General features: G+C 36.9%; 4 protein-coding genes across 8 annotated transcripts; 3 read left to right on the top strand and 1 right to left on the bottom strand.

Annotated features, from left to right (window-relative positions):
* The first annotated feature begins 1,396 nt into the window (after positions 1-1,396).
* LOC116172948 (testis-expressed protein 47-like) lies at positions 1,397-3,151 on the top strand. The gene is made up of 5 exons (XM_031490228.1): positions 1,397-2,189; positions 2,233-2,409; positions 2,459-2,569; positions 2,611-2,893; positions 2,943-3,151. Exons 1-5 carry the CDS (start codon positions 2,091-2,093, stop codon positions 3,065-3,067), a joined length of 795 nt encoding a protein of 264 aa, XP_031346088.1. The 5' UTR covers positions 1,397-2,090; the 3' UTR covers positions 3,068-3,151.
* On the bottom strand, positions 3,065-4,186 carry LOC116172947 (high choriolytic enzyme 1-like). Its single transcript, XM_031490227.1, has 4 exons — positions 4,044-4,186; positions 3,803-3,994; positions 3,426-3,752; positions 3,065-3,377 (listed from the first exon to the last, which is right to left on the bottom strand). Exons 1-4 carry the CDS (start codon positions 4,156-4,158, stop codon positions 3,103-3,105), a joined length of 909 nt encoding a protein of 302 aa, XP_031346087.1. The 5' UTR covers positions 4,159-4,186; the 3' UTR covers positions 3,065-3,102.
* A 3,704-nt stretch (positions 4,187-7,890) lies between these two features.
* LOC116174820 (coiled-coil domain-containing protein 66) lies at positions 7,891-12,186 on the top strand. 5 transcript variants are annotated; one of them, XM_031492814.1, is made up of 5 exons: positions 7,891-8,277; positions 9,604-9,679; positions 9,734-9,797; positions 10,051-10,533; positions 10,583-12,186. In XM_031492814.1, the coding sequence occupies exons 2-5, from the start codon at positions 9,610-9,612 to the stop codon at positions 12,162-12,164; spliced, it is 2,199 nt and encodes a 732-aa protein (XP_031348674.1). In that variant the 5' UTR covers positions 7,891-8,277; positions 9,604-9,609; the 3' UTR covers positions 12,165-12,186. The 5 variants fall into 5 exon arrangements, with proteins under 5 accessions (XP_031348674.1, XP_031348675.1, XP_031348672.1 ...); XM_031492815.1 differs by having other exon boundaries at positions 7,891-8,379; positions 9,737-9,797; XM_031492812.1 differs by having other exon boundaries at positions 7,891-8,379.
* Positions 12,187-12,239: 53 nt separating this feature from the next.
* LOC116174822 lies at positions 12,240-13,272 on the top strand. The gene is made up of 3 exons (XM_031492817.1): positions 12,240-12,629; positions 12,681-12,835; positions 12,883-13,272. The coding sequence occupies exons 1-3, from the start codon at positions 12,271-12,273 to the stop codon at positions 13,107-13,109; spliced, it is 741 nt and encodes a 246-aa protein (XP_031348677.1). The 5' UTR covers positions 12,240-12,270; the 3' UTR covers positions 13,110-13,272.
* Positions 13,273-14,070: the final 798 nt, after the last annotated feature.

Below are 14,070 nucleotides of genomic sequence, written 5' to 3'. Positions count from 1 at the left end.
AATGGAATGATCATGTTCTTAATATTGCATGAGATAGAGAATCGAAATTGGCATATTTTGAGATTACATGTTCCTATAGCTATCTTTAACAGTTTCTGATTTATTCCCATTTCATTGAATTGATCTCGGAATTGATGCCATTTTTTTTCGCATTTTCTTTTTAGTAATTGGCCATGATTTTATATCAATCGAATTTTAAACAAATCAAGGAATGGATTCTTTAATACCATTGATTCTAGTTCTAGTCTAAATAATTCATTAATAAATAACTCATTTATTAAGGATATAGGACGGAAAATTTTTGAAAAATCTAAACAGAGTCGTTCAACTGAATTTCTTAAACAACTTATAAGTCTGGAAATTCAGAAAGGTAATGCGATATCTGTTCTAGCAACAATTCCATACCAAAAATGTTTCAACAAAGTTTTTTATATTTTGCATTGAATTTATTTTGTTAATCTTGCATTTGCAATTCAATTCATTTTCTTAAATATTCTCTTGTAGAGCTTTGTATCACTTGTGCTTCAACGGTTTGTAGTGCATTAGGGGTACAAAATTTCCAAAATTCATACAATTTCGTTCCAGTTTTCGAATGAATGTACGAAAAGCACGCGCCGCGATTCTGCCCATTTCACCATAAATAACAATTAAATTCCAAAAAAGGTGTAACCACTGCGAGTCATTTTTCGATTTTTGAAAAACTATGTTAACCTATAACAGTAGGTGACGGATTAGTGTCACTAGATTTGTTTAAAATTCAATTGTTATAGAATCATGGCCGACTACTAAAAAGAAAATCCGAAAAAAATAGTGTCAAATCAATAAAATGGGAATAAGTCAGAAACTGTTAAAGATAGCTATAGGAACATGTATTGTCAAAATATGCCCATTTCGATTCTCTATCTTATGGAATAGTAAGAACATGGTCATTCCATTTAAAAAAACTGAGTTTTTAGTCTTTGAAGTTTCATAAATTTGGATATCCATAGGGGCGGTCGTATGCAACATAACTTTTTTTTAAGTGCACTAAAAGAAAGCCCTATTCATTCTCTATGCACTGATAAAAATAGGTTGCCATGACTACAACCGTTTTCAAGTAATCAATTATCAAGGTACCATCTGCATCCGCCATTTTTTTTCATAAAGTCAAAATAACTTAAAAACCATAAATGGTAGATATCGACATCTGGGTATCAAAAGAAGTGAAATTTCACGTAGAATCCAAAAATGCAATAAAAAATATGGGTTGCCATTTAAAATAACGAAGTTACTAGTTGTGGCCATTTTGAAAATATTTTGCATCGATTCGGCCTTCAGAGTAACTCCTAAGTACAAATTTTCAAAAACCTACCTATTTTACTTTCCCAGAAACTTTTAACTAAAGCTCCCAAAAAAACACCCTGTATTTCATTGTTTGAACAGAGACTTGTTCCTTGATAGTATTATTATACAGGACAAAGTTTAAACATAAAGTAAGGGGAATAGCGAGTATACTTCAAATGTAACTAAAATTACTACACCTAAGTTCAATTAATTAACCTTACCATGTAACAAAATCATAGATTCGTAGTTTAACATCAACTCAAAAGAAAACAGAAAATACCGGGTTTTATCTCATTTCTGACAGTAGAGATTTCAAAGAGGTGTTAAATATATCTGTGTGGTGGATTAGTCATTAGACAATTGAAGTTATCGCAAATAGCGTAAATAGGCGACTTTTGCATCAAATTAGTGTGACATGTAGACAAATGAAACGTTGATGCGCGCCTCGCCGATAATCGTGGAACCTTAAACCATTGTTTAAATACTTTTAAACAATATGCTTAAACCTAATTTGCTCTATGAGTGCGTTACACATTTCATTTAATGTACTTATCTATCTATTATGTATATATCTACATTAATCAAATCAGTAAATTTTTTGAATATCGGAAATTGTTGAATTAAAAAATCTCAGAACCTCTGCAAGCTGTATTTCAAAAAAGGAATTCTAAAATTCTATTGGAAATAAGAAATTCAAAAGGTTGAATCAAATAACCTGGACAGCTTGACACTTTTGTCGTTAGTAACCGGGTATTGATCAATCAAAGATGAATCTGATGACCGAAGACGACACATCGCACCAAGTGGAACCTGCTAGAAGAACATTTCTAAATGTATTAGTAGACAATTTCAAAGAGGCTGGACGGGTACGTATTAGTGACACAACACTAATTGCATGAAAATCCTTAGAAAAACTACGTGCATCGACTAATTTATATTGGCGATCACACCCTCTCAGCTGAGAAGGGATCCTCTATCGGCGACATTATGCAATCTACTATTAATATGGTAAATAATGAGTACAACGACGAGCACTTAAGCGGAATACTGTTGCATTACCCTAAATATTTCTGTCATATGCTGGAGGTATGGTTTTCGTTGTTGAAATGGTCGCGTAGCATTCTACTAGTTGTAGGGATCGGAAGACAGCATAATAAAGCACTTGATCTTGCTCAAGGAAAATGTGGAGTATCGGACACATTGCTCCAGATTGAAGATGTTGATATGTTATCACCATATTAATCAGGTATTTACTTCATTACTATGGTGGAGTAAGTTTAGTTTTAGAGGTTTCTTAATGAATGGGTGGCCGTCACTGGGAAGCCCCCAACTTTATTAGAGCGATTAGATGCTGACAGTATGGATATCGGTCGAAGTTATAAATACGTTTATAATTGCGTGCAGAAGATGTACAAGCTTGCAGCTTGCCAGAGAAATGACGGGTTCTTCGAGATGGATTGTCTGCCAGAATTTGGCTTGATAGAGTTTTTATTGTCTTCACCTCATACAATGAGTTTAGATCAGTACATTGATCTGTACGGAGTCATTCCAGTTGAAGATGCTTATACGGGTGAGTCCACAGGACAAAGTTACTCTATTGTGTTTAAACTTTCATTTAGAGTTGACATGGCCTGTACCGTCTGAATTTATTCCATTCCACATTTTTGATCAACCGTACGATCCAGTGACGGACTTACCTAACACTATGGTACATCAAGAAGCAACAGAACCTATCGTTGAATAGTAAATGAATTGTGATTTATTAATGAGAATAGCAACTTATAAGCCCATAAATTGACACAAATTATAATATTTTCGTTTTTTCTTCGGGTTATCAAAGCAGTTGTATAAATGATTGAGTTTTAGACAGTCTCCTTTTGACATCGCCTTCCTTTGTCCAAGACGCTTAATGTTTGGCATCTTTGCAGTTATCGTCGGCTTACCTTTTGCTTTGCTAAAGTAGTTTTTTCCATAATGCATGATTGAGTCGTAATCGTACTCGTAATGGTAAGTTGTATTTTCAAGACTTTGCTTGTCAAAGTTTGATTTAAAATCTAAAAGGGCGAATGAGTGTAACCGCATCTGCGAGATAAATTACGTACTTGGAATAATATTCTCGTGGTGAACTTTAACAAATTTATCCCGGTCCCATCTGGATTGTTCGTGAAAGATCCCTAAAGCGTGCATTAGCTCGTGAATTGCTCTGCCTTCGGTACCAAGACAATTGGGACCGTTCCTATCGGGCGGTTGCAGGCTAACAATTTGCGAGCCTCCAAATTTTCCAACAAACGACCAACAACCTGCGGGATATTTGATCGGCCATATTAAAATGTAGTCCTTGGCTACACCGTCCCATGGAACAAATTTAATGCACGTCATGAAGTTAATCGTTCTAATCGCTTTGTATATTGTAACTTGATCGGCGGGTTCTAAAAGCATTGCGATTAAGACTATTACCTACTCTTCAGGGTATAGGTACCATAAATAGGACTAATCACGTAAGGTACGGTCCCGTTAGTCCACAATTTGTCCGGGAAGACGTCCCAACGCAAACCGATGCGCCAATATTTATACACTTCATTATTTAGCGCGATATCTCCTTGAAACAGTCCAGGTCTCACCTCTGGATCTTGATCTTCAATCAAAGAACTATCGGTAGTATCTAAGTGGGCTGAAACAAAAATTGAGATGTGCGATATGTAAAATAAAATAGCGCACACCATCTTCAGGAACTGGAGGATGCACAACGTCCGGTACTTGCGGCAATACGACTTTTGCACTGCTCGTTACGATTGTCATCACGAAAATCTCGAGCACTTTCTTCATCGCGTGCATATGTAAAAGATGCACTGCTAGATCTGAATGCCATTATTCGACGTACTTGCCGCATTTCTAAGGAATGCGGTAGCGTTTGAGCAAGTTTCATGAATGTGGGTCAGCGAGGCAAACGTGAGTCGGTCAAGTTCACGATTTTGCCGAATTTTTTTACATATTTAATTATGGTTGAGTCTTCTTCGAATGTTAATTAAGATATGTCATTGACTTTTATTATCTTCCTTACAAGCGGACAATCTCTGTGCCAATATTCTGTATTCTTGGCACTTGCATTTCCATTTGTTTCACATTTGTAGGCGGACGGAAGGAGACTTGCTATAGGTAAAGAGTCTCGATCTAAATAGGTAGTAATTTTGTTTTTTCCTTGGCACCTGATAAAGCTGTTGTTCACACTTCTAGAAATTCTTCAAATATTAATTAAAAAACCTCGGAAAAACGCGCAGAATTGTGCAGAATTTAAAATGCGCTCGGCTGTCTCTTTAGACGTTGATTTTAGCAGGCGCTCTTCAAATAAAGGATACTGAGGAAATCACAAATGTAACGGGAGTCCGTTCACTGTAGAGTTGAGAAATACATGGTTGAACTTTTCTTTTGAATGTCGATTATTTTGGAGTTTCTGGTAGGAGGTGGTTGTGGTGTGACGAGCAGGTCGATGGTGAATGAGAAATTTTACAGATTGTGATTTTTATCCCACAGGAATTGAAGATTATTTTTTTGGGATTAGAACCACTCGTTTGTGACCATTTTGGTCAGCGATCGAGTTAATTACGACCCTGAAGAGGGGTTAGCTTAGATAGGTAGGACGCTTTGGAAGCATCTTTCTTCTACAGTTTACACTGATTTTTTAAATGAGAAACATACTTTCTGTCCGTCTGTCCGGAAGCCTATATTAACAGGGGCGGACTGACCCGGGGGGGCGGGTGGCGGTTGCCACCTGGCCTGTAGATCATAATGGCCCGTTGGAAATTTATAAGTATGTGCTGTATTTAGTTTCTTGCACTATTAATAAATTATTAACACGTTTCTCTAATTGGGGTTGATGTTAGGTTGTTAAAAAATTCTGTTTTAATTGAAGTGTTTTACAATGAATTTATCATTTTTTGTCGTAGCATGAAAGTGCTGAAATACAATGATAGGCGACGCACCTCGTGTGGATTGTATATTTTATTACTTTTAATTATCAGCTGCAATTAAAAAAAAACAGTATGGTAATTGATTTTCGAGAAAGGCCTACTGTTTTTGTGGTGCACCTCAGAGCTAACCCCCCCCCCCCCCCGCCACCTTCATTACTACACTAATACTTGGCCCGTAACCTATGCAATTCCACCTGGCCCTTAAGTACCCAGTCCGCCCCTGTATATTAACTCGAGAACTTTGAAAAGAAGTACGAAACACATGATTTTTGATATACAGTTCTCTTGACTTCTGCAAATTCGTAGGTTTCTTGGACTCCAAGTCACGTTTCGCTATTTAAATTAAAATTTACGGACCTATTACCGATGTTTTTTGTTAGCAATTTCCGTTTTTTTAAATTGTTTTATTGTTATGCAATTTTGTTGTTGCTTGATTGTTGTGACAATGTAGTTAGGGTTGTTTTTATGTCATTGAAATTTTATAAAAGGCGAAAAAAGCGAAAAGATGTTTGATTCAGCTCAAAAAAGTACCAATATATTAATAGACCCATTTTTATCGTATATACACGGTGTCCATTTTTCGAGTGCCACTATGGGGTTCTCGCTTATCTTAAGAGATAGGCAATTGGTTAAATGGGGGCAAAGTTGCGAATTTTCGTGATGAATAATAACCTGAAAAGAAATTTTCAATAGTTTTGAAAATATCGCAAAAAAAAGAACATTTCTGATTTTCGTTTTTAATTTTTTCATAGTAAACTAATCGTTCTAGACATTTCTAATTAACACATTATTTAGACACTTTTTAATGGAGATTTCGAATATGGCATCCCGTTTTCAATAACTTTTAAAGAGGACGGAGAAACACGTGGCAACTTTAATTTTTCTTATGGGCGCCGTTTTGGATTTTGACATTTTGAGATTACTTCTTTTTTTCTCTTTACAACGATATATCACACATGGTGGTTCAGTAACGCATTTTTCCTAAAATTACAATTTTCATTTTCTTCGAAGAGTGCTTTGGAAAAACCAAACGTTCTTTTGTTGTAAACAAAAGGTTGACTTATTTCAAGTAGTGTGATTTACGTTTGTGCTAGATTTATTGCGAAAATATTATTTATTCTTATGTATTTTGTTCTAATTTGAATTATAATTTGCTTGCAAAACGAAGGTTCAATTCTATTCAGATGAAAATCGAATTTTCTCAACACAACTAGTTCCCTGCCAACGCTCCAACCAGACAGATGGATCAAACTGTCAAACTTTTGTTCACGATAAAAGAACGTTTTGTTTTTCCAAAGCACTCTTCCCAAAAAATTAAAAAGTGTCTGAATAATGTGATAATTAGAAATGTCTAGTATGATTAGTTTACCATGAAAAAATTAAAAACGAAGGTCAGACATTTTTGTTTTTTTTGCGATATTTTCAAAACTACTAAAAATATTTCTAATTTCCTTTCAGATTATTATTCAGCACGAAAATTCCCAACTTTGCCCCCATTTAACCAACTCTCTATCTCTACAGGTAAGCGAGATCCCCATAGTGGCACTCGAAAAATGGACACCGTGTAGAGGTTGCTTAGCATTTTAAGACTCATCAGTGAGCATATTTCGCACAAATACTTCCAAAAATGAGGAATTTTGTGTTTGTGTCCTCAAGTCGATAATATGATCAAATGTTCACAAAAAATGCGATATGTCGATCATGGTATTCAAGTCTGCAAATTCGATTCCAAAAATTCCGTGGCTGCGGGTGGTGGGAAAATGCTTTTTAAGTAGAGTTCCTTTACAATCAATTAGCATTATTGCAAGTATCGTAATATCGACGTAAATCGTTATTTTTTTTGTTATTTGCGACATTTTCAATTAACACGTGTGAAATTAGATCACTTACTAGTAGGCGGGAGACTTTGTAACCCGAAGGACAAACCTTCAAATGAGTACTTTTTTTTGAAAGTGATTTAAAAAAAACTTTTCGACAATTTTGTTCCTTAACTCATCATGTATGTACACAACAAATTTCGTGGAATTCTCTGCATTTTCGTTCAGTCAAGAATTGAAGTGGAACTTTTTATTCGAATTTTCAAAAACTAATTCCAGATTCGTGATTTTCATGTTCAAAAACCCCCACAGATACCAAATCTCGTCGAAATCACAATTTTTTTTCTCTCCCCCAAGTGGGAGTGCGCACTTAATTTCGTGGTAGGAATTTTGAAAAAATGTTTTCAAAATCGGATAGGGCATACCCGTCCCCTATTCAAAGACCTGTCACCCATCTTTGTAACTCTTATGGATGCTGAGAAAAAAATTAAAGAAGAAATCCAAATTTTACCACTCTTGTGGGGATAGCACTGTAAAATTGAAGAACGGCGTCGAATAATTACGCTGTAAAACCAACTGCTAATAACTTATTTAAGCACGACCAATTGTTTTTGCAAAATAGCCCATTGGTATTGAATTATTCCGTGTACTGTTGGAATGTTTATACATATTTCCATTAGATGTACGCATTTTAAATGCGTGCTCGTATATTTCTCATACGTGTAAGGCGTCAACGCCAAAGATGTATAAAACTGATTTATGAAGTCTTTATTTGCACGAATAACCCAATTCCATTTCAAAATTCGGGTTGCACCACTTTTAGTTATTCGGCACACGAACTTACCTACCACCCTTATTAAAAATAGTTTAGGGCGGAAGTTTCCAAAATCCCATTTTCCTACTTAATCGCCTTTACACGGAAGAATTTGTGCTTATCTATTCGAGGGGTTTTCACTGATTGCCCAAAGTGTAATTGCGATTAAATAATGCATGATGTAAACAGCCGTATAGTTATACCACGGGTAAATTACAAGAAGGGCATTCACCTAAAATTGTTTGCGTAGACGTATCCATGGCGATGACATCGATCAAATGCCCGTTTCTTCGCAATGGTGCCTCTGGATTTCTTAATATTACGTCAGTTTCACTAATTTCACTCGCATTTCAAGGTAATGTTTGTTGTAAGCTAATTATGCAGGTTCAGGTGGTATATAAATCGATGGGGGTGGGTTTATTAATTACTTGTTGGTGGTCGTAAGATAAACAGCTCGGTAAGTCACGATACTGCTTTCGCTTCTTGCACTGTTTGAAGGTTTCGTTCTTGCAAATCATCAAATCTTTGATGCACTTTTGTTGTACCTACATACTTAATTAATAGAAAACTGGTATTATTTTACAAATTTCAATTCGCACTCCATTTTGCCTCATTTGCGATATGGTGACCTCATCTTGGGATTCGCCGCATGAAAATCTTCTTCATGATCAAATTATTTTTAGAAAGTGATCTTATACTCAAATGCCTATTCTTAATTTTAATCAATGAAGGTATATATTTTACGTGAAATCAATTGTATGTGTATAGTTCTACTTGAACAAGTACATTCACCTTTGATTGTTTTCAAATTACATATGACATTGCCTCTTGAAAGTAATATATTTCCGATTGGGTGAATGCAATAAACATTAACCCGGATCTTATCGAATTGCACTAGGATTCTAGGGAGGACAAATATTTCGACCTATTCTATTATTTTGCTGCCATAATTCATAGATTGAAATAAAAAAAATTGATATGATTGAAAGCATCACACTACTATACGTTTATTTTTCAAAGTTAGTGGGCGAATGGGGTCATTTTGCTCATTCCGTTACTGTTCTTTAAATCTTTAAAGAGATTAAGGACCCATTGATTTTACTTTTCCGTGCCGCTTTAATTATTTCAACTAATAAAAGTTTCCCTTCAAACAATCGGAAAATAATTAGTTTACAACAATTAAATCTTTACGCTTTGCCAATCCCTTTTTTGCCGAAAGAAAGGATTACCAGAATGTTGATTTTGAGCTATAAGCGGAGGTTTGCCCAAATATAGTATTTGGGGACATTATATACTGTCCTTTCAGATATCCCAAAAGGAAAAACCTTGTGGAACCGGTCTCTCCAACTTTATTCACTTTTCTATTTCCCTAATGTAACCCTAAGATGGTCAGCAAAACGTTGGTTTTGAGTCTATAGGATTTTCCCATACAAATAGTAAAAGCCACTCAGTGGCATAGGACGTAGCGGTTTCAAAAAATTAGAAACGAAATCGTGAACATTTTGTTACTCGTTCAAGGTGAAAGAATTGGCGAGCATTTTTGCCATCTCTAAGGGAGTGATCCATTTTGTCTATGCGCGGCCCCCACTTCAAAATTTACCCCCCGGATTAAAATCAAGAAAATTAATAATTTTGCACGGTACCTATCTAAAATGTTAAAACATTTTCTCAATTTCTACAGATCCTAATGTCAACTTTTGTTGACAAACCTCTGTCGCTAATAGAAAAGAAGAAGCAACAGTGGGCACGCGAAAAAGGTAAGCCAAATATTAGTGCTCGCGCCAGCATCCTAATGGCCGAAAATGTTACAGAAGAATTGGCAGGATTAGCGCTACCTTGGAACTGTACTTTTAAAAGCATTGACGAGGATTCAAGGTGAGAATGTTTTGCTTTGCATCCGCGCACAAAAAAATCTCAATTGTAAAACGTATGCCTGATACCTGAACCTTTTGTGCCAGTTTAATGTTGACAAGAACGTATCCATTACTTAATTTCCATTTCACGTCACGAATGTACTACTTAACTACAGCATGGTGTATAATTACGCACGAAGCCCAAGTCCTCGTGCAAAATTTCCCAGCATACCACTTAGACATACTCATAGAAAGTCGGCAAACCTCTTTTCTAGAACGAGAAATATAAGAAAGGTGGATTCTGCAGCAACAAATGCATTTATTCGACGCGAATCGATTTCGAGTAGGAGACAAAGTTTACCGCCAATTACCGATAAAACGGGAACACACAACTTTAGCTCGAATGAAAAATTTGAAAAAGAAATGGGAGGAGAAACCTCCGGGTACGGAAGCGATAGCGCTAACCACGTTCCCGAATATTTGCAAGCAAGTTGGAATCAAAACCTAGGGTATGAGTCTTCTTCGAGTGCTCGAGATGATAGAGCGAAGTGGGGCGATCGAGGAGTCGGTATTGGAAGGTTTTGGGATCCCCACGAAATAAAGTACAGTCCAGAGATGAGAGACGCTCCTGGTTGGGTGAAGAGAGGTCTGCAAGGTGATACTGAATTGGTAGTATCGAATTCCTCCCCTGCTGAATCGCCTGAGCAAGATTATGGAGAGCAACGTCCATATACCAGCTCCTCCGTGTCCCAAACTCGGTGAGTATTTACTGATGGTATAGCGTTTTATAATACAGGCAATTTTTAGAACGTACATCAGAGGCCAAAATAATCCAGTCGATCCTATCGAGTTAGCGGAAAGAGAGAAAAGGCGCCAGTTGGCTAAAGCTCACCAGGAGGCCATTAAACAACAATTAGAAGAAAGGGAAGCGCGGCGACAGCTTGAAAGGGAGCGGCGCATTATTGAAGAACGCGAGGAGGAGTTACGCATTGAACGTGACAAGGAGATTGAGCGTAAACGCAGAGAGTATGAAAATCAAATTATATTAGAGAAACACGAGCGGGAAAGGAAGCGAAAGGAAGCGCTCGAGGAGGCAATACACATTGCAGAAAAGGAAGCGCAAGAGCAGAAGAGAAAGCAGAAGATGTTGAGGCAGCTGGATTTGAACATTAGTGAGAATGTCATCGAAAAGGAGAAAGTGCCATCTCGACCCATTTCGAATTATAACAGTCATAAAGCACAAAATAATCTCGTAGACATAAAAGAAGATCCCGCACTCGAGGAGAGTACCAGGGTGCACAATGACACACAAATGAATAACGCAAAGTCACCACCACTTAAAGAAACTAACATTAATCGCACTCAACAAGGACCACCAATCGAACAAGTGTCACCTACACATACAATAACGCAACCTCCGTCTACTCAAGACAACGTAACCATGGTGCTTCAAACTCCTTTTGAAGGATACTCCATGCCTTTTGCTATACTCATGCCAACTTTTACACCAGGACCAATAACCCCACTGCCAGTGGCTACATCGGTACAGACTACCGAAACTCCAAGACCTCGAACTGAAAATAGGACTTTAACCCCATCTTTATACAGAAATAAAAATTTGTGTGATAGCAGTACTCAAACTGACTACCCGTCAAAACTCCCATCGGACCAGACTAAAGAAATAAAGTATATTCGAGAAAAGCTAGTAAATCTAGACGTGAGCTACGATAAGCAACCAAAAGAAGACAGAAATAAGAATAGCGAACGACAACGCGAAAGTCACACGGACAGACCTAAATGGGGCGCAAATCGACCTCCGACCCGTTACTTAAAACAAAGCGAAAAAGATCCCTTCTACCACCGGAAAAAAGTTCGCCAAAAAATACGACAGGTCAAAATTTACGATGACAAAAACAACAATTACTCCCCCCATTCGAGCGACGATAGCCAAACCGGCTCCCCTCGATCCTACAGGACAAAGGGATACATAGAAAAGAGGCGTACGCGAGCGCTGTGGCAGAAAAACGGGCAGATGTTTTCGAGAAACTTTCGCGTTTATCAAACGGAGATCGTGCCACTCGAATCGGATAAAGATCACATTTACTACAAGAAGTCAGACTGTATCAAGTGTTGCTGTAACTGCAGATCCCAAAAACATAAATACGGCGACGAAATCAAAATGGTTGACATCTTGAAGATAGAGGATTCTCCCAGGGAAGTAGGGAACGACAGTTGCCTACCCGACTGCCCATCGTCAATTATTGACAACGAAGTGTTAGAGAAATTGAATTCGCTGCACAACGGATTGATTATGAAACAAGAGCTGTGGCAACATTCACCTCGTACCACAAGCTACTCGTCCCCATCAAGAACCAACGAAATTAGTTAATAAGATTTTTTTATAACAATTACCTACTATCAATTATTATACAGCACTTGACAGTTGTAGAATACACCAAATATAATTATTGACTGCTTAGATACATAATCAAAAGATGGCGAAATTAGACGACATTTTTGGAAAGAAGAAGGAGGCGGCCCCCATCTTAGATTTGTCAAAATCGATACCCACCAACAAAGAAGAGTTTAGAAGGCTCTACGATAAGGTGCCCGATTTTAAGATGAAAGCGGAGAAGGTTCGCGTTGAAGATATCAAGATCAGGGACAAGGATTTTAAGTTCAAGACGGGGAAGAAGGACTACAAGGTGTTTAAGGAACCGTACTTGTTTCAAAATCCCATCCCGCCCGAAATGAGAATTTTGAAGCTGGCCGATTTGGTTACGATTACGATCGATTGGAAGATGCTAACGACGATTCGACCCAAATCAAAGGTCGATGAAGACTTTTTTTCGAGGTTAGTAGGTAAGTGTTAGTTTAGAATTAGACTTAGTACTTATCGCCGTAGGTTGGTGGAGCTGGGGAAAATGGAATTGAAAACCGCGGCGAGTGATAGACGAGCGTTTGCCACCGATCCACAAATTAGAAAAACGAAAAACAAGGCCGGTGTGGTTGAGATGCGTGTGGTTTCGTGTAAGGAGTGCGGCGAAGACTTTTGTAACGGTAAAAGGCGCTTTGTGCGGATTAGAAATTTAGTTGCTTAATTGCAGGTAAGGCTTGTACGAAGTTCAGCTACGAATATTTCACGCGAATTGCGGAAAGTCCAGTTGCGTCACCCACCAAGCAGGTAAATATCGATTTTATGAAAGACAAAAAGAAGCCAAAGAAAACCAAGCATAAATCGCGTTCAAAGCGTAAAAAAAGTAAACGAAAAGGGCGAGGGAAATCAAAGTCCAAATCGAAATCACCAAAAAAAAATTCTGGGGAGAAACCATAATTTCTTATTAATTCTGAATATAATGGTGCATTATAAGGATTCGAATACGCTTGTCATCCAGTTTGTTTTGCTCAAATGAGTTTTGTAGGAGATTTTATAAAAATGTATCACGTTGTAATGGAAATTTATACATACAGTTTGCAAAATAAAGTTTTAATAATTGTTGGTGAGTTTTCATTGCATTAACATTCAATGTTTTAGTTATTGATATATTTATTATTATAGTGTAAATTTTTTATCTGTTTGTTGATCGTTCGTCGCTACTTTTTACTAGAAATTGCAGTCAAACTAAAATTTTGATCAAAGATAATTATTTGCAATAGTTTCCATTTATTTATTTTAATAACATTGCTCTTTCAGGAAGATATAGTAAAATTAAGAATCGTAAATGCAGTCGTTTAAAAGTGATACATACCTTAAATCATTTTTACTGAAGGCATTGTTGAAATTTACTGTAAAACGTAAGGAACTGCTATGATCTAAAACAAGTTAAAAAGTAATCGTAAACGATTTACATAAAGCGCATTTCCACTTGCATTCATTTCCCATTTGTAAGTTGCAACTTCTGTTAAAATCGTTAAAATCCGGCCACAAATATGAAAGATAGCGTTGCACATGGGCAATCCATTTTTGACGTGCTACTTCAATTTCAGTTTATGAGAAGAATTTCATTTCAATGCTTTTCTAAATAAGAAAGTTGGAACTGCGCATGCGCAAACCTAAATTTTGAAACTAATCTTAGATTTTCCTTTGTTCCAAGCGCCTAAGTACCAAATTTCACTTAAATGCTTCCATAGATAAAAAAGTTGGCACTGCGCATGCGCAAAATAAAATTTTGAAATTGGCGCTAGATTTTCCTTTATCCCAAGTGCCTATGTATCAAATTTCGTTTAAATTCTTCCATAAATAAAAAAAGTTGGCACTGCGCATGCGCAAAACCAAATTTTGAAATTGGCGTTTG

Source organism: Photinus pyralis, unplaced genomic scaffold, assembly GCF_008802855.1.
Source record: "Photinus pyralis isolate 1611_PpyrPB1 unplaced genomic scaffold, Ppyr1.3 Ppyr1.4_LG6, whole genome shotgun sequence".
NCBI classification, from domain to species: Eukaryota; Metazoa; Arthropoda; class Insecta; order Coleoptera; family Lampyridae; genus Photinus; species Photinus pyralis.
The sequence above is the reverse complement of the archived record's forward strand: the minus strand, read 5'-3'. Positions and strand labels throughout refer to the sequence as shown.

Bases quoted from the DNA above. Each gene is read 5' to 3' on its own strand.
- LOC116172948 (XM_031490228.1), top strand. From the start codon at position 2,091: ATGAATCTGATGACCGAAGACGACACATCGCACCAAGTGGAACCTGCT. The intron at 2,570-2,610 runs GTATTTACTTCA...GTTTAGTTTTAG, and splicing joins GTTATCACCATATTAATCAG to AGGTTTCTTAATGAATGGGT. The intron at 2,894-2,942 runs GTGAGTCCACAG...ACTTTCATTTAG, and splicing joins AGTTGAAGATGCTTATACGG to AGTTGACATGGCCTGTACCG.
- LOC116172947 (XM_031490227.1), bottom strand. From the start codon at position 4,158: ATGCACGCGATGAAGAAAGTGCTCGAGATTTTCGTGATGACAATCGTA. The intron at 3,753-3,802 runs GTACCTATACCC...CAATGCTTTTAG, and splicing joins CGTGATTAGTCCTATTTATG to AACCCGCCGATCAAGTTACA. The intron at 3,378-3,425 runs GTACGTAATTTA...TCGCCCTTTTAG, and splicing joins CCACGAGAATATTATTCCAA to ATTTTAAATCAAACTTTGAC.
- LOC116174820 (XM_031492814.1), top strand. From the start codon at position 9,610: ATGTCAACTTTTGTTGACAAACCTCTGTCGCTAATAGAAAAGAAGAAG. The intron at 9,680-9,733 runs GTAAGCCAAATA...AAAATGTTACAG, and splicing joins ACAGTGGGCACGCGAAAAAG to AAGAATTGGCAGGATTAGCG. The intron at 10,534-10,582 runs GTGAGTATTTAC...GGCAATTTTTAG, and splicing joins TCCTCCGTGTCCCAAACTCG to AACGTACATCAGAGGCCAAA.
- LOC116174822 (XM_031492817.1), top strand. From the start codon at position 12,271: ATGGCGAAATTAGACGACATTTTTGGAAAGAAGAAGGAGGCGGCCCCC. The intron at 12,630-12,680 runs GTTAGTAGGTAA...TTATCGCCGTAG, and splicing joins GATGAAGACTTTTTTTCGAG to GTTGGTGGAGCTGGGGAAAA. The intron at 12,836-12,882 runs GTAAAAGGCGCT...GCTTAATTGCAG, and splicing joins CGGCGAAGACTTTTGTAACG to GTAAGGCTTGTACGAAGTTC.